Source organism: Anthonomus grandis, chromosome 13 (assembly GCF_022605725.1).
Source record: "Anthonomus grandis grandis chromosome 13, icAntGran1.3, whole genome shotgun sequence".
NCBI classification, from domain to species: Eukaryota; Metazoa; Arthropoda; class Insecta; order Coleoptera; family Curculionidae; genus Anthonomus; species Anthonomus grandis.
Genome location: NC_065558.1, coordinates 19,777,190 through 19,795,847, shown reverse-complemented (window position 1 = coordinate 19,795,847; position 18,658 = coordinate 19,777,190). Strand labels below are relative to the sequence as shown.

General features: G+C 33.1%; 1 protein-coding gene across 8 annotated transcripts in view; it reads right to left on the bottom strand.

Annotated features, from left to right (window-relative positions):
• The window catches only part of LOC126743472 (uncharacterized), a 134,681-nt gene that overhangs the window by 14,750 nt on the left and 101,273 nt on the right, over window positions 1-18,658 (bottom strand). For all 8 annotated transcript variants that reach the window (XM_050450564.1, XM_050450561.1, XM_050450562.1 and 5 more), the window contains 3 exons: window positions 16,694-16,811; window positions 16,553-16,632; window positions 16,375-16,498 (listed from right to left, as the gene is read on the bottom strand). In XM_050450564.1, coding sequence (XP_050306521.1) covers window positions 16,375-16,498; window positions 16,553-16,632; window positions 16,694-16,811 — 322 coding nt within the window. The remainder of the gene's footprint in view (window positions 1-16,374; window positions 16,499-16,552; window positions 16,633-16,693; window positions 16,812-18,658) is intronic.

Below are 18,658 nucleotides of genomic sequence, written 5' to 3'. Positions count from 1 at the left end.
CCAAGAAGATTACCTTAGGTCTCAATTCTTATCCTCCTCACGGCACATTTATTTGAATTTTGTTGACTTAGAAGAGGAAAAATCGGTAAGGTGTATTGCATTTATTTAGTAAATAATATCAAATTATTTAGGGACTAGGCATAAATATTTTACCCTTTACTACTCTGTCATTAAATTAAGGCGATTTTATATTAATATATTTTTTGGTGTTGCCATGGTACTTATAAAATTCAGAAATAAAATAACATCTCTGACTGTGTAATTTTACGAACCATGCAACATTATTTGTAAGAGAATCTTTAAATCTATACCATCTCGAATATACAAAATCATGTACCTAATATTCATTAATCGTTATTATATTGGTGCTAAATCAATCACAATGTAATTTTTTTTGTAATAATTTTAGTTTATCCTTGCATAGGGTCTTAATAAATCTTTTGTAAAAGCAAATGCACTATAACAAAAAACTATAACGTATGGTACAGCAGATTCTCCGAACTCAGGCAAAGGCTTGCCTTCAGCTATATTAAGTGAATTGTTACATAAGCTCTACTAAAATGTCCAGTTTTGAAAACCATGGAATCACCAAACTTACCACTTGCAACGTCCACAAACGTAAAGCAGGAATGCCGTTAGGATTATAAAAGGTATTACGCAACATTTGAATTGAGCGCCATATTTGACAGTCACAATGTCATCACAATTATAACGTGACAGATCGAAAGTTGACAGATGGGAATTAGTAAACATGGAGGATCACGGTCCTAGAACAACGAAAGAACAAAGAATAACGCGTCTTAATTGTCAACAATTATTATCAAAATAGTGAAAGCTTGATTATCACTATTTGTAATGTGCGTCCAATTTTCAGTCGAAATAATGTTTCTAATTCATCTAATGTGAAAAAAATAATCAAAAAATTCGGAAGTAGGGTTAGTGTTGTGAAACAGACGATACGAGCTCGTAGAGGTCATTCAGAAAAAAACTATTAAGGGAGTTCGCGAGAGTGACAGAAAGGCCAGAGAGGTTCCTCTCATCCGGTACAAATATTTGACATTTTAACAGGTATTCCTCAGCGAATTCTCACTAAAGATTTACAGCTGCATGCCTACAAAATCCAACTGACTCAACAATTTCTACCAGAAGACTATAATCAGCGAAAAGAATTCATAAATTGGATCCTTGAGCAACCTGCTGAATTTGTAAGCAAAATCATTTTCAGTGATGAAGCCCATTTTCACATCGATGGCTTCGTTAATAGATAAAACTGTCGCATTTTAGGCTTAGAAAAGTCACAAAAGTCATGATTCATCAGAAAGTCATCAATACATCCACAACATGTCAATGTAGGATGTGCATTATGGTCTAGAAGAAGAATTGAAACGTTTTTTGGAAAAGGCAGTAATGCAGTAATGGTGAATGGCGAACGTTATTGTACTATTATAATACAGTTTCCTGAGCCTTGTTTGAGCTATTGATCATGACGACATGTGGTTTCAGCATTATTACATTGACGATCTTGCACGTGTTTGCTCCTGATCGTCAGATTTTTCGATTTGGTGACCAGAATTGTTCTCCACGCTCTTGCGATTTAATGCCTTTAAGACTTTTGGCTGTGATGTTATATGTCACAGCTTTATGCCATTAAGCCTGCAACCATAGAAGCATTGAAAGCAAAAATTAGACGCTGTATCAATGAAATACCACCACACGTATATAATGACATTATTGAAAATTTTATTATCTGCAACCCCTTGGACAGGGTGAGATACACCTCTAAAATCTTAAATAAAAAGGGGGTTGAATGATACATAACCTTAAAACTCCTGAAAAATGTTTTCCAATGATACTATAGAAGGCTACATTTCAGGAAATTATTTTCTGTTTATCAAGGAAAAAATTAATAAAAACACTATTTTGTATTTTTTATTAATATTTAATTAAACGTTGAAACTGATTTCCATTATTTTGGTAATAATAATAAAGACTACTTTCAAACACTTCACATACATTTACAAATGTTTCTCTGGAAATAGCACGATATTCCTGAACTTTTCTATGTAGTTGCTCTAGCAACTCTAGCGACTAGGTGATTTTAGGTGATTTCCCAAATGGAAGTCTTGTACGTAAACCGATTTTTATTGATGCTGTTGAATCGATAATTTTATGCTGATTTCACATGATGGAGATTTGACATTTCAAAATTAGATTATTGGAATCTCTGAGAATCACAGAAATATTCTATAAAGGGAATTTATGAATATTTTAGGAAAAAACCGGAAAATAACCTGTATAGTGGGATCCTATTAATTTAATATATGGTATAAATAATACTTTTTATTTAAGTTTTTCATGTAAAATTAAACCTCATATAGACTTCACATAGTGGTTCATTTACCTATTAATTAAAACTTTTAATGATATTATAGTCTAATCATGATATTATAGTCTAAGGCACGATCACTATTCAATTTAATTTTTGTAAAAAAAATTGGATTTTGCACATGAACATTGACGTTCCAAATTTAAGAGCAGGCATCGGATGCAAGGTCGTTTAAATAAGACAAAGTTGTGTAGAATAATTGTTAATAAAATTCCGTTTATACATTTGAAAAATCCCGAATATTTCGAGAAATTCGAAACAATGAAATAAAAAACAAATAGATACTTTTTTTACGTTACTTTAAGCCGAAATACATTGTATAAACGAGACATTCGTTAGTGGCTTATCATATGCATATGTCTATAAAATGACGTTATAGCTAGTAAATATAATTGGGTGTTCATATAATGGATTATGTGAATTAAGCTTAGCAGATAAAATTTTTGCGTTGCAACAGTAAATGCTTCTTAGATAATTTTAATTTCGCGATTAATAAAAATTATAATATTACTACAAAAATAGCCTAAATATCGTTTTACTAACCTATTTTACTTTTCGAGTATTTTAAATCTAAAAAATCCCCACACTTATAAAATAGGAGAGGATACCGCGAATATTACGATGTTTCAAGAGCCAAACTCTTATGTTTTATCTCTGATAAGCTACGATTGCACTTTATGTTACTGTAAGTTTATAAAATGTACATAAGTCCTATTTACGTCAAAAATATACTAAATTTAAGAATTTAACCTGAGAAATTCAACGCGAAATTTACGCTATTTAAATTTCGTTTTTATTAGAAGAGTTATATCATGTTTTTAATTCTTTGATTTGTTATATTTACTAAACACTTTAATTTCTTTCTAAAGGACACAAACTAGTGACTAGGAAAACTCTAAAATGACTTATTTAGAATATCTACTAAAAATTGATATTTTAAGCCCAAAAATGAATCAAATTTTATTTTAAGATATAATATGTATGTTTATAAGCATATTGTAAAAAAAATATATATATATTTTATCTGCATGGGCATTTGGATGTATTGCCATTAATTATAAAAGAATAACCATCTCAAAATTTTCTGCAATCCACAAAGTTATATGTAGAAATTAGAGAAAAAAGCAAGAAAAGCCTTTTTGCCAATTCATTAATTTCATTTTAATTAAAAAAAATCTCACCACGGTATAAACATTTTAAATTTACAGAAAAATTTTGTAAATAAAAATCCGTATTTTCCCAATATGTAACTTCACGCAGTATATTAATTTATTATAATATTATTTTCACTAACTTTATATTCATTAACTGCCACCTATGTTGACTCCATTTTTTTGTTGTCATATAAAGTTATTTACACACGCTTTCTCAGGCCAGGGTAAATAATTTTGGAGAAAGTGACTCGCCTCGCCTTTTCTCTCTTCGTGTCTAAATATCGAAAATATAATATCTTTTCGGTTATTATATTTTCGAGGTGTAATGAGATATTATATTCGGTACACTTCCTCATAAGACTACGTATCGTTTGAACATTTCGATTTCTTTACTCGTTAGTTCTCGGTATTCTATTGAGTCTCTGTCAATATTTCTGCGTTCCGTTACGAGTGCGTTTGTGCTCTGGATGAGTTTTGGATTAGTTTTTGCTGCCAAGCAACATATTTTCTGTCATCAATTTTAAAACGGTAAGCGACTGTTTAGGTAAACTCAATGGGCTAGGAAAGAAAAATCACAATATATTGGGTACCTGATCACACAAGCGTGCAGGGTAACAAGGAAGCCAACATTGTGGCAAAAAAGGGTTCCATCTCTCAGTTTGTAGGATCGGAACCTTTCTGCGGTATAGGCAAGAGTACCTACCTATATGAGCTTTCATAAATAGAGAAACAACTCAGAGAACATATCTGGGATGATCATCCGGGGTTGAGGTAATCCAAACTGTTCCTTGGAACCCAAAAAGATCTAAAGCTCTAGTAAGTTTAATTAAAACTAAACTATGTATTCTTACAGGTTTTTTAATGAGGCATTGTCACCTTCGAGAACACCGTAGGAAACTAAAACTAGAACAGACTAGTGAATGCAGATTCTGCGGGGAAGATCGTGCTATACATCTTAGCAGCTATGAAGTTTTAGAAGGAATCATCCCGTCACTAAAGCCGTCACAATTACTAGCCTTTATCAAATCAATACGATTGTAATTAAGTATTTTGAGTTGAGCCTAACATCAAGCAGCAAGTAGGAAGGGGCACACAATAGATCTTATAGGTCGCAGTATAACTTATTTCACCCTTATTTTAATCTAATCTAAACATATTTTTTTCGTAGTACTTGTATACTGCTTTTTTATAAGCCTCACGCCCGACTCGAAAATTCGTATTTCTTGTAAATTAAAAATTTATATTTTTGACTGTGTGCGATAAAAGTTACTTTAAGGCAACAAAAATGCTGTTTATCGCAATTGGCGCCAAGACCCAAGACCCGCAAACCGTCTTAACTTTGTTGCCTTGAGAAATGCGTGCAAGCAGACGACCGATCCAGAAAAACAGTAAAGAAAAATATAATGAGAGAATAAAGACCAAGCTTTCTCGATTGCCCAATTCTATCAAGATCGTTATGGTCTGCATCAAAAGCAGTTGGTCAAGGATTTTGTAGGTCAAAAATATCATCATTGACTAGGCAATATGGTTCCATTGCTACGAGCGCAATAGAAAAGACAGACCTTGCTGGTCAGATGTTCGCACCAAACTTGAGCGTAGACCCACAAGCCAAAATAATAACGATTTTGTCAAGAAAGGCTTCTTTTGAAGGAAATATTCTTCCGTCTCAAACTTCTCAATCAGCAAACTTTGAAATACCTGGAGTCCACCAATATCTCCGGATATTTCTAAGGCATTCGGGGTCTGGTATGACAAAATCTTTAACAAACTGTCTGCCTCCAACTCTCGTTGCTTGGCTTGACCTCGCAGAGATTTCAAATTGACGCTGGTGTCCCTCAGGAAAGCATCTTCCCTAGTCTTTTCCTGATATATAACAACGACTTTCTCGACAAAACTTCTAATCCAGTTTTTAGCTTTACTGATAACAGTAAATTGGTGTCTTCTTTTGAGTCGCTCAACCAGATGACTTTCGCTGACACCCAGTGCCATAGGCGTAGGTACAAGGTACGTACCAACAATTGATGCCGATCTTTAACGCAGGTAAGATTCAGACTGCTGTATTTAGAAAGAAGGCTGCCTCTGCCGCCCCAAGCCTTATTATGTCTGAGCTTTGCCGCTGTCTTCGGCATTTCGCTTGTTAAGTATAGAGGGTGGAAGCAATATATCTTGGCATGACCATGTAGCGGGAATAGCTAACGTAGTTTTTCAAAAACTTGGATCTTGTATATTCCGTAATAGCTTTTAACGCTTTATGAAGCTCAGATTCGTCCATCTTTTGAGTACTGCTCTCACATGTGAAGTTCTGCACTTAAACAAACTTCGAAGCTTCTTGATTCTGTACAGTATTATATCATAGATCTTATAGGAGATACAGAGATTGCTAGAGGCTTAGACAATTTGGCGCATAGAAGAAAGGTAATGGACTTGAATCTCTTTTATCAATACCATTACGGTAAATGCTCTTACGAACTAGCCTATATCATTGCACCTACACATCATACCCGCAATATCTACTCGACTTAAAACGATGCTTGGAAGGAGAAGTACAAGTCTATGGAATCAACTCCCAAAGGACGTCGTATTGCGTATTGCATTTGCGTATTCCGTAAAAAAAAGGATGATGAATAATAAAAAAGTCGTTTAAAAACTTAAAAATTGAATTCTGGCCGTGAGCTCAAATTGTACCTATTTTTTTGATAAATTTTTGATTATTCCTTTCTTCAAAGGTCGTGGAAAAAATTGTTTTTTTGGGTTTATCAGGAACACTCCAAATTTAACCATTGAAATTTGGAGTGTTCCTGATATGTGTAATGTTTTTTCCATTTGAACGATTCACCTTTTCAGGTTTTAAGTAATATAATAAATAAAATTTTCCAATTTTAATAGTTTTTGAACTATTGAACTTTTCGAGTGTTATCCATTTTTCACTGTACTTTATGAAAACATCAAACATCATTACATGATCCCACACTTACTTTTGCAACACATACTTAACTTTCAGGATTGTAGCAATAGTACAAACATCCAAATAATTCGTTTTTTGAGTTGATTGGATGAGTCAACTCGCATTACATTCATAAAATGAGTGGAGCCAGTGGAGTGAACAATAATATCGAACTGACCCTGGGAAAATAATAATATTAATAATGAAAATGAATGGGAAATTGTCAGGAAAATTTAGCATTTAAAAAGTGATTGTTTTCAGATTATGTGCAAATAGAAAATGGTAACATTTAAATGCCTTCAATAAATACTGTTTAATTAATGGTATTTGCTGTTTTTATAGGAGGTAATTATTATTAATAACTTTTAACATATTAAATTTTAAGGTTATGTGACTACCATGAGTTTTTGGCTATTTTCCGATCTGGTTGAAATTTAGTATTTGTGGTTTATTTACGATAATATTAATGACTTTTGACAAATATTTGATGTTAAGTTTTAAGGCCACATGACGAAGGTACTTTTTTGCTATTGATTTGGTAAACAGCTATCTTTCAATTCTTTTGTTTTTGGTCACTAAAAAATGGTTTTAAAAAAGATGCAACAATTAGTTTTCGCATTATTATTATATATGAAAATAAAATTTTGATGCGGAAGATATTTTCAAATTTCGTCTATTTTAACTAGAATTATGAACCAAAATCGAAAAAATACGGTTGGTCATATTAGGTTCGAATTAATAATAAGTTGATTTAAGTGTCTTTTGAAGAAGGAAATACTAATTAAATAAAAATAGTCAATTTTTATATAGAAAATCTGGATAATTCGACATGTTTAACAGTTATTATATGTAAGATTCGATTCGTTGTAACCTGCAAATTCTTCATCATATTCTCAGTAACTTTTTTTAAAGTTAGAAAATTTGTTAGATGTACATATATTTTATGTTTAATGAAATAAAAATAGGTAACGAAAATAAATAGGTTTAGATTTTCGCACAAAATTTTCTTTGGGATTTTTTATTATTTAATATATTTATTTACTTCACATATCCACATACATAAATATAATGCATAACATAGGCATACAAAATTATGCACCTAGATAACCGAATATCTGCATGTGTTCCTAACTGTTTTTACGAAAAAAAAATTAATAAAGTATACCCTAACCATTACAAAAATCAAGAGCCACAATAACAAAACATACAAATGAATACACATCATCCTACCCCCAACCCTAACTCACTTTCACAAAAATCTAACCTAGACGAAGAGTTCTTTAAGTTTTGTTCTATTTTCGAAAATAAAGTTTTTACATAATTCTTTAAATGTTTTGAACCTATAAACACTCTTGATATTACTTGGAATTAAATTAAAAATGATTGGTGCAAGATAGTTTAAATATCTTGTTCAAATTTGTATTAATTTTTTCAGTAACTAAGTGTTTGTTTACGCAATTTCTGGTATTATAAGAATGCATTACATAGTTATTTTTTTAAATTAAGCAGCATACCTCTAATACATAGATTAATCGAACATCAAAAATATCGCTGGAGTATAACAGATTTGTTGAGTAGAGCTTATTTTATTGACAATTTAAGATAATTCTTTTTTTGCCATTTATTTCCACCATATTTTATTGTAGGCATTTACTATGACTCTGAATAGAATGTCAACATCTTTTATATATATTTCTTTTCTATTTATCCGATTTAACTTAAACTCTGTATGAAGAGTGTATATAAGCCGCAACTTAGAAACTGATTTATTTTTGACATATATTAAGGTTATTTCTGTTATTCTTTCTTCCTACCTAACACACTACAGAACGACTATATAACAACACATTATGATTCTCTGAAGCATGATATCCCAAAAACACATCCTTTTTTTGGTTCGGAATAATCTTTGGCTCTCTCACTAACCGGACCTAACTGCTCTTGATTATTTTTAACATTTCCTAAATTTTTTTAAAATGTGTTCTAAATTGGTTCCAACGAATCAGTACTATTGTGTGAACTAATTGTGAAGTACTATTTCAGCAATGCTAAAATAGTATTTCACAATTGCATATTCTGAAGTAAAGTCGGCTGAATATAGCTTAAGGACTTAATGATTATGGTATATGATGAAGAAAATAAAAGAAATAATATTCATCGATAATTTTGAACAGATCCTAGTTAATAATGGTTCTACCAGTTTTTCAAATAAAGCTTTTAAATTCTTCCGGCATATTTCACAGTGGCCTTCTTACAATTAAAAAGAATCAATATGTCAATGTTTTTGCCAATGCATGTAAATTCACCAACTAGAATAACTTAGTTCCTAATAAAAATAGTTCCAGCACCATTTACTATATCGTGTCATCTTTTACTCTGAACTTCGTTGATTGTACTGTTCTCAATTCAGGTTTTTCTGAATATGAAGCTGTTTTGGCCAGATTTACTATTGACACTTTAAGCAAAAATAATTTTCGTAAATTAGCCCGTATTTTTGGTAAAAAATTTTTTTTGAAGTTCAAGAATCTATGCCACACAGCTGACTGGGGTCTTATCTCTGATGATATCGATGGTAAGTTTTCTAGATTTGTAAAGACCTTATCAAGTATTGCGAAAGTCCTTTTTTTATAGACCCATCAAAATTAAGCATCATAAACCCTGGTCTACTAAAGGCTTACGTGTGTTTGCAAGGAGCATGCGCTCTTTATCATACCTAAAAAAATTTTCAGACAGCATATTTTTTCATAATTATGTAAGGCTATACAGGAAATTATATCGAAAAGCAATAAAAGACGCAAAGGATACTTATTTATTATAATAACAGGCTGGCTAATTCTGATAACGTTGCTAATGAAACCTGGTCTATTGTTAACGATTTAAGAAATAAGCCTTCTTCAACTAGCATTATCCCCTCTTCACCTGAAAATCTTAACGATTACTTTGTAAACGTGGCTAAAAACCTAATAACTACTATAACACCTTCTCATGATCCACTTTAATATCTCTCTAATGAAAACTTACTGAGTTTCTTTTTTACCCATGTACTAATAACAGAGCTTCAAAGTACAATAAATGAAATAAGGAACAAATTAACATCTGGTACAAATGGTCTTACTCTAAAAATGTTCTCAAATCTGCCTGATAACACCTTAAACCATCTAAGAAACCTAGTTAACAAATTATTTCAAAATGGGGTCTTTCCTAACTGCCTTAAGACTGCAATAATTATTCCATTGCATATAGGAGGAGATAAAGAGCAAGCTTCAAATTATCGTCCAATCGCTCTTCTTACAACATTATCGAAGATCATAGAAAGATTGGTTAAAAAAAGGCTATCATTCCTGTTTAAATATAAAATACTAACTCCCCATCAATTTGGCTTCTTGAGTAATAAATGCACTAATGATGCTATGTTCTCCCTTTTTAACAGTGTTTACTCTAGTATACACAATCATCATTCAACAGAAACTATTTCCTGTGATTTCTCCAAGGCTTTTGATTGTGTAAACCATACTTCATCAACAAATTACTTCTCTATCTTGATCAACAAATTACAGCACTATGGGTTCAAAGGAACGCCTCTCGAATGGTTTAAGTCCTATCTTAGCTATAGAAGTCAGCTTGTAAAGGTTAATACGACCATGTCTTCTAGCAGACCAATAGAATGTGGGGTACCTCAAGGTTCAGTTCGGGGCCCAATTCTGTTTCTGCTGTTTATTAATGATATGGCACATCTTAACATTAGCGGCAAAATCTGTCTCTTTTCCGATGATACTAGCTTTACATGGAGCAATCCGGATGTTGCGGCACTTCATGCAACTATTGCTAAAGACCTTATCAACATTAAATCGTGGTGAGATTCGAATCTTCTCTGCTTAAACATCTCAAAAACTTCTTATCTTAAACGTCTTATCTTATAAAGGTACTATCCAACCCTTTGTACTTAGCAACACCAGCTTGGACGTTATTGAATCTGTGAAATTTTTTGGACTTATTGTTGACAGCTCTTTAAAGTGGGAATTAAATATCGATGTTTTATCTAAAAAATTAAGTTCAGCTTGTTTTGCCATAAGATCAGTTTTCAGGGAATTAAATCTTTCGTCATCAAGAACAGTGTATTATGCCCTTTTTGAGTCCCATCTTCATCCTTTTGAGCCCTTCCATTCTGGAGCACATGCTGTGCGACTCAGTTTGATCGCATTTTTAAACTACAAAAAAGAGCTTATTTAAAAGATTTAAAATATTAACTCTTCCATCTTTATTCATTCTTGAATATATTTGCTTGGTTCGCAAGCATATATCAGAAATTTCTAATAGACCATCTCGCAATTATTCACTTCGAAACGCAGAGCAAGACCTTTATGTGCCAATCCCAAGGTCAGAATTAATAAAAAGCTCTATTCTTTACGTAGCTAAAAAAATGCACAATCATCTGCGTTTGGAAATTAAATCATTGACATCTTTTCCTCGATTTCGCAATGCTTTGAAATCATATTTACTGGAGAGAGCTTTATATGCAGTAGATGATTTTTCTTTAATATTAATTTTTGAGTATCATGCACGCACTGGCTATTTATTACATTTTTTACGATGTAGAATAGTAATATTTTGTATTGCTAAAATTCTAAAATTCTATTTGTGTTTTGTGGTCCAGTGGAAGCTCAGTTCGGAATATTAGCCCGACATTTAAATCAGACATAAATACTATTAAATAAACACGATGTACATAAATATTTAGGAGTCGTAAATGATTGTGTTTAATAATGCAAGTGTGCAAATAAATCAGTTGACTATTTTTATGCGTCGAGTATTTAGTTGAGAAAGGCGATGACCTGGACAACTTTGTTTTAACTGATGCAAGCGATATCGATCAAATATTACAAGACGGAGAAGGAAGGGGAAAAAAATTTCTAGAAAATTATGCCAACCTGGAAGAGAAGTTACTGCAAAATTCTGCCATTGTTGAAGCTACATTGCTAGAAAATCCCACCAGCCAGGAAGCTAAATTGCTGGAAAATTCTGCAAAACTAGAAGAAAACTGTGCCACCTAAGAGAGAATTATGCCAGGTTAAAACAAGGTTTTGGAAAATAATGCCAATTTAAAAAGTGAGCTAAAAAAGAATTCTGCCAGATTGAAAAAAAAAATTTTAGAAAAGATGAACGAATTAAAAGAAGAAATTCTTCTATTGAATTGAATTGAATTGACGAAACAGTGGGCTGCCAAGGCAGTTGTGCATATAGGTCTCCTGATGGACCCGTCATGCCCCACCGGGGGTTACCAGAGGCCAACGGCCTTAGAGAAACCTATCGGTTTCTCTTTGGTCTGAAGGACTTAAAGTCGCTCGGTACACTGAAAGTGTTACCCAATTCTTCTATTATTGGAAGGATTCAGGATCCAGGAAGTTCAAAACAAAATTGTAACGTTGGATGTCAACACTATCGATGAGCTGAGCTGTAGATCTTCAGCAGTAGACAATAAGAACGAAGTTTGTGGTACTACGGAATCTGTTGAACTGATGCGCCTCAAACCGCTTTAATTTAATGGTACTACATCCTGAAATATTTATCAGCGGCATTTTGAAGCGGTTTCAAAAGCAAATGCTTGGTCATCGAAAGAGAAGGCCTTATAATGTCCTCCGAAGAACAAGAGATGTAAGAGGTGTAGTAAGGCATTTGGAAATTCGTTGGGGCCAACCACAATTGGAACATGTCTACTACACGCAGTTGAAAAATCGGTGCCAAAAGACCGAAGAGTCTTTGCAAGAATTTGAAGCCGACATTGCACATTTGGTTCAACTGGCATATACAAATTTCCCGGAAAGAATCATGAAATGTTTGGCAGTCCAAGCATTCGTCGATGGACTCCACGATGGTGAAATAAGGCAGTACTTACTACTGGCGAATCCACGTAAGCTAGTAGATGCAGTAACACAAGACCTTGAATCCAAAGCTGCCAAGAATACGAACAAGGGCCAGGAAGGAACAAGATTCCTGGGGAGGACGCGGAATCGGTTAAGTCGATTATTAGGAAGTTGAAGTATTGTGACAAAGCAGGTCACATAAATAACACTCTCCAGGAGGCGCTAGTTCCACCCCCGCCAAACTAAAGAAGGTCGATGGGAAGAGGCGATCGTCGACCTGTATTCAAAAAGACGTGGCAAGAAGACTCTGTCTGGAGGACTACAAGCGTTATCAGTGGGGAGAGGAGAAAGATGCTAAGTTGTAAAGAACCACCAGCGTTGATGATACTTGTGCTGTGTTATAAAAATGTGCATAAGAGACCAAGAGGAAGATCGCAAAATCCAGATTGTCCTAACCTGGATAAAGGAAGGGAAGAAACCAACTTGGAAAAGAAGCCAAGTATTCTCCCAATGTTAAGTCGTGTTGGGCACAATGCAACTTCCCAATTCTCAAAGATGGACATTTGCGGCAGAAAATAGTTGACCAAGGAGGAAATGAGGCAAATCGTTATGCCAAAATGTCGAGTTGCTAGAGGAAATCTATGTCGATGTGTCAGGAGGATATTTTGGAATAACAAAAAACCGGCGAAAAGTAAAGAAAAGATTTTACTCCGTCAATAGCAAGGCAGACGTAAGAGAATGTGCTACAGAGAAATCAGAAGGCTTTGATGCATCAGTACAACGTGGGAAGTTACTTTGAAAGGAAAAGAAAACTGATATTGCTGGTCCGTTTCCCCAATCAGAAGCAGGAATAAATATATCGTTCTCATGACGGACTACTTCAGCAAATGGATTGAGGCGTATCCTGTATGAAACCAGGAAGCCTCTACTATCGCCGACGCATTAATAAAAGAATATCGATTATCTTTGGAGCTATATTTAGACCAGAGATAAAGTTTTGAATCCAGCTTTTTCTAGAATATCTGAAGAACATCTAAGAATCAAGAAAATGAGAACTACTGCATTACACCCATATCCGGAATCAGATGGCAGGGTGGGACAAATGAACAGAACCATTAATCAGTATTTAGCCAAAGTTGTTTCTCGTCCCCAAAGAGACTGGGATATGTTTCTTCATGTGCTCCTACTGGCTTATCGATCTGCCATTCATAAAAGCACAGGCGAGTCTCCGACTCGAATATTGATGAGAATAGAACTCCATCTCCCATGGATCCTCCTATCGATTGATCCATCTCAACGATCTGAAGTTTGGTTGCCCGCCAGGAACCGATGTTACTGTTCTCCACAATCAAGGGCGCATTTTGATTAAAGATGCCGGCGATAGGATAAAGGACGCATATGATCACGGTGCTCTGGGTCTGAAGCCATCAAGGATGATTTTTTACAGAATACAAAAGCCGCCGAGACATAAAACTTGCTTAACCGACTGGCTCCCTATTATGAAACGAAGGCGCTGAGCTGCAGAAAATCCAATCAAAGTAGGACTTTCCGCTAGAAGCACATTGATTTCTAGCCCCCCCCCCTCCCCCGGATAAAACCGGTTCCCCGATTTTAGTCCAAATCGTTGAACGCTCGGACGGTCAAGAGAACACCAAAAAAGATTCTACTCCTCGACATATAGACGGCGGTAAGAAAGCGAAACTACCGCTTCGAGACTACATGGAGAAAAATAATATGTTTTCCTAATTCGCAAAAAATGTCCAGGTGTTTAGTTTAATGTAATGTTCTGTGTTTTTCCTAATTTAGGTGTGCTGAGACACTTGAGGTAAAGGAAAATTTCTTAAAAAGTAGTGAATTTTATTGAAATAAGAAGGTAAATGGCATGAATTCGATAAACTTATGACCCATCATTCTATTGGCCAAAAGAGTCAAGATTGCGGGATCTATGAAGTGCAGCAAGACCTGTTTACTGCTCCAGCTGAGTACGGTCTGGAACATTGTGTGACGAAGGATTTACAAACGTGTAAAGGAACAGCTGAGGTTTTCCGCAGAAAATTCGGAAAAATTCAAGAGGTGGGCTGATTGCCAAAGAGGCGTCACATCCGAAGCTAACCTATCAGGACGTTTAGGACGTTTGTGTTCTATAAAGAAGGAGTTGCTTGCCGAGGAACTGAGAAGTCTAGCAATTCCCAAACTTAGCATGTTAGAAATGGTCTTTAGGTCTACAGATGTTCTGGTGTCCGTTATTCTTCTCAACGTTGTTTTCTGGAGAAAAGCGTTGCAAGAGGAATCTTTTGTCGATATCGACATCCACCATCTTTGGAATCATTTCGGGATGAAACGAGCTTAGGGAGAGGGCAGTGTAACGATATCGACAAACGCCGTGAATATCAGCTGTTCTTGTTCATTCGGGAATCACGCAAGTGGGCACACCGCGCGGCATCTCTGGAGATGTGTGGATATATACCGAGAATCTTCTGGAACAGTGGTCTGCCGAGTATATAAGGAGCCGCGTCGCCGCTAGTAGGCCAGTTCTCGGTTTAGTTCAGTTCACTTCGGAATATCGTCGCGATATTTTAATCGGACATAAATAGTAGTAAATAAATATTTCTATTAGTCTTAAGTGATTGTGTTTAGTAGTGCAAGTGTCAATAAATCGATTATTTTTGTACATTAAGTGTTTTAATTCATATCTAAGGCATGGTAAAAACGCTGCAATATAAACCCCACACCAAATCAGTTATGTGAAAGATAGATTTTTCCAGATATTACATTTATTTCTAATACTCTGTAATATTATCTCTAGGGTTTTATTAGGTCATTCATTACCTTTAATTTTAAATTTGAGAAATGAAAACATTAACTTTTATTGCATAAATAGCCTTTGTATCTTGTTTTCTTTAGGCTTTGGATATGATGTAGATCATATTAGTTACTCTACCTCTTTTAAATTATTCTTTCTTCGTTGTTGTTCTTAAAACATCACTTCTTTTAAATTTAAAGATTTGTTCCTTTTTTTCTTCACTGCGATAAACATTCTTAATTTTTCACCATTTTTACATTTCTTCTTTTAAACTGTACTCATTAAGGTAGTATTTAAATCTAAATAATACAGTATGACGTCTATAAGAAAAAAGAAGTTAATGATGAACGCTAAAAGACGAAATGTCATATTATCAATTCAATAATTTATATTGCAGCTTTGAATAATGCAAGAATAAAATAAATAATTTAGCCTGATTTCAATTTGAATTTAAGATACTATATAGTATATACTTTAAAACTGAATAAATAATTATTTCCAAAAAAAATATAATTTTATGAGTTATAAGTAAAAAGTAACAGTTTTTTTTAACTTTTTTCGCGTTTTTTTTTAATGATGGGTAATTATATTTTATTGCCAAATCTTAAGCGAACTCTTGTTATTCATCTTCGGTGTAATATTAAAAGTACTCACATATGCGGCTTAATACGATTTTGACTCTCACTAGAAAAAACTTCAATCAAAGTCTTCGACATTATTTCGAAACCGTTTAACTATTAACTACCGTATCAGTTCCACAACAATTAATCAGAAATTTGATTTAAGCCTCGATTTGCTGCAAAATCCAAATATCAAGGTACATGGTAATTATGGGCTGATTAAAGCCGCTATCTTATCTCGGAATCGTGTATTGTTTAACATAATACAATCTACTTGAAAAGAAATTACGAGATTGTCCCCGAAAATCGCATTTATCTTCATCATTTATTTGTAAATGACATCGGGATAATTATTTAAGCGTAGTCATAGGCGTTACATATAAAACTGGAAAACATTCTCTTATGTTATTTATAAAAAATTTTTATATCTTGGCCATCCTATGAATTTTATTTATTTATTATCAATCCTAATAAACAATAAAATGACTTCAGAAGATTAATTACTATTGAATTGATTAAATCTTAGAGATTTGGCATCTCAGAATAAGTATATCTTAATATTTCAGCCGATAACAAAAAACAACAAAATAGTCATAATTTACTTACATTGAACCAGCCGCACTGCCAGATCTGTTTATTCGCCTTTCAATGTTCTCTTTAGAATAAGGATTATTTTCCATTTCGATTGCATGTTTCCATTTCTCTTTTTCCTTTTTACTATAGTTGCCACCTAAAATTTTACCAAAAATAAGAGCTGAAGTCATACAATAATACATTTTCTTACCGGTAAACTCAAAATCCCCATCTATCGATAAATCAAAAGACTCTTCTGATTGGATTTGTGAGTTTTCTTCACTCACCTTGCTATAACCAAAACAGAATAAATAAATTATTTTATTTTATTAATTTAATTATTTAAGATTACCCATTCAAAGGAGTAGAACTTCTTAAAATTTGTCTTGGTAAAGAAGCATATTTTTCAGTGTATTCTGCTTCTTTTTCTGTGTTGCTGTAGACTGATATGTAAGAAGAGTCTTCTATGTCTAATAAAATAAAAAATATATAACTTGGTTACTTGGTATAAAATATTTAATAGCAGTATAACATTTTGCAAACCAATTCGTATAATTTTATTTGCCGTATTTAGTTTTATTGTTTACATATGAATTTTTACAATATTAAATATTTAATATTATAAAATAATGATGCATACATAGGTGGAAAAAGATAATAATAATAATAATAATAATAATAATAATAATAACGTTTATTAAACAATATACATAATATACTTATTAACCAATATAATAAATAAAAAATATAAACGTTTAGAAATATCACTGAAGCACACTATAAGCACTTGTGCGTGATTTGTGGTTACATAATCGGGTAAATGTCAAATTTAGGTAATTATATTCTTATTGGGTAAACAGACTATAACCGGGTTAGAAAGTTACATTCAGAACAATATAAGCCTGTAAGTTGATATTTCAAAACACCCTGAAATAAAAAGCATCTATTGGATATATTTAAGATTTATTAAATCATTAAAAACTTCTCGACTCTTCTAAAATATCCAGTTTTTGGCTTTGCGTTTAAAAGAGTTAAAGCCTTCAACCATCCTTATATCATTTGGGAGCATGTTATATAATCTCGGAGCAAAATATTTTAAGCTCCTCTGTCCATGAGTTTTACGAGTCGTAGTTGGATATGCCAAGTTGTTTTGTCTAGTAGATGAATTTTGGTTGATATTTAACTCTACCTTGTTTTTATTTATATATTTAACGATTTCTAAACAATAGAGTTTGCGCAAATCTAATATCTTACTTTCAGAAAAGAGGTTATCAGTGGGATATATTCTCTCTCTGCCAAAAATCTCTACATACATTTTGGGGAAAAGGGGACTTCTGAACCATTTCAACGATATGAAGGTCCCATTTTAACAAATTGTCAATTTTAATACCGAGATATTTAAAAGATGTTGCTTCGGGTATTTTACAATCCCCAATCTTAATGTTGCCAAGCCTTTGAAGGGAACTTCTGTAAGTTGCAAAAGACATGTAGTTAGTTTTTTGTATATTTAAAGTTAATTTATTATGTTGAAACCAGTTTTTTAATTCCACAAAGTCTTTTTTAAATTGGGTTGTTATAATTTGCCAAGACTTTGATCTACAGAGTAAAATGGTGTCATCTGCAAAACTAACCAGCGTTAAATTTAGTTTAAGCTTAAGCATGTCGTTTACATAAACCGTAAAAAGTAAAGGACCCAACACAGTTCCCTGGGGTACTCCATATCTAACATCTCTTTCACTGCTTACGGTTCCATTAGTCAACACGCTGCGTTCTATTTGTAAGGTAGCTTTTAAGCAAATCGAAAACTTTGCCTCGGAGTTTAATATTTGTGATGTTAAAAGTTTAATTGCATCCTGCGTAGATCTTCCCTCCCTGAAACCTGAAACCAAATTGCAAATCTGATAATACATTAAATTTAGTTAAGAAATTTGTCATTCCTTTTTTAATTTTTTGAATGTCGTTCTTATAATTTGGCAAGTTTTTAATCTTTTTAGCAAGATTCTCACTTAGGTCACTATAGAAGTTATGGAACTCATTTGAAATAGTCTGTTTCTCAGTATATACATTACTATTTGTTGTTTTTATTTGGCGTATTTCAGTCTTTGATTTAGTTTTATTACAAATTTTATTTATGCAGTCCCAAAGTTTTGATTTTGACGAAGAAATTTGGTTTATTTGCATTTGAAAATATTGTTTCTTACTATTTTTTATTTGGATTTTTAATTTATTTTTATATGCGTTATATTTATTTTTAATATCTATATTATTCGGTTGTTGAAGTAAGTCATTGTATAGTTTATTTTTTTCCATAATAGTT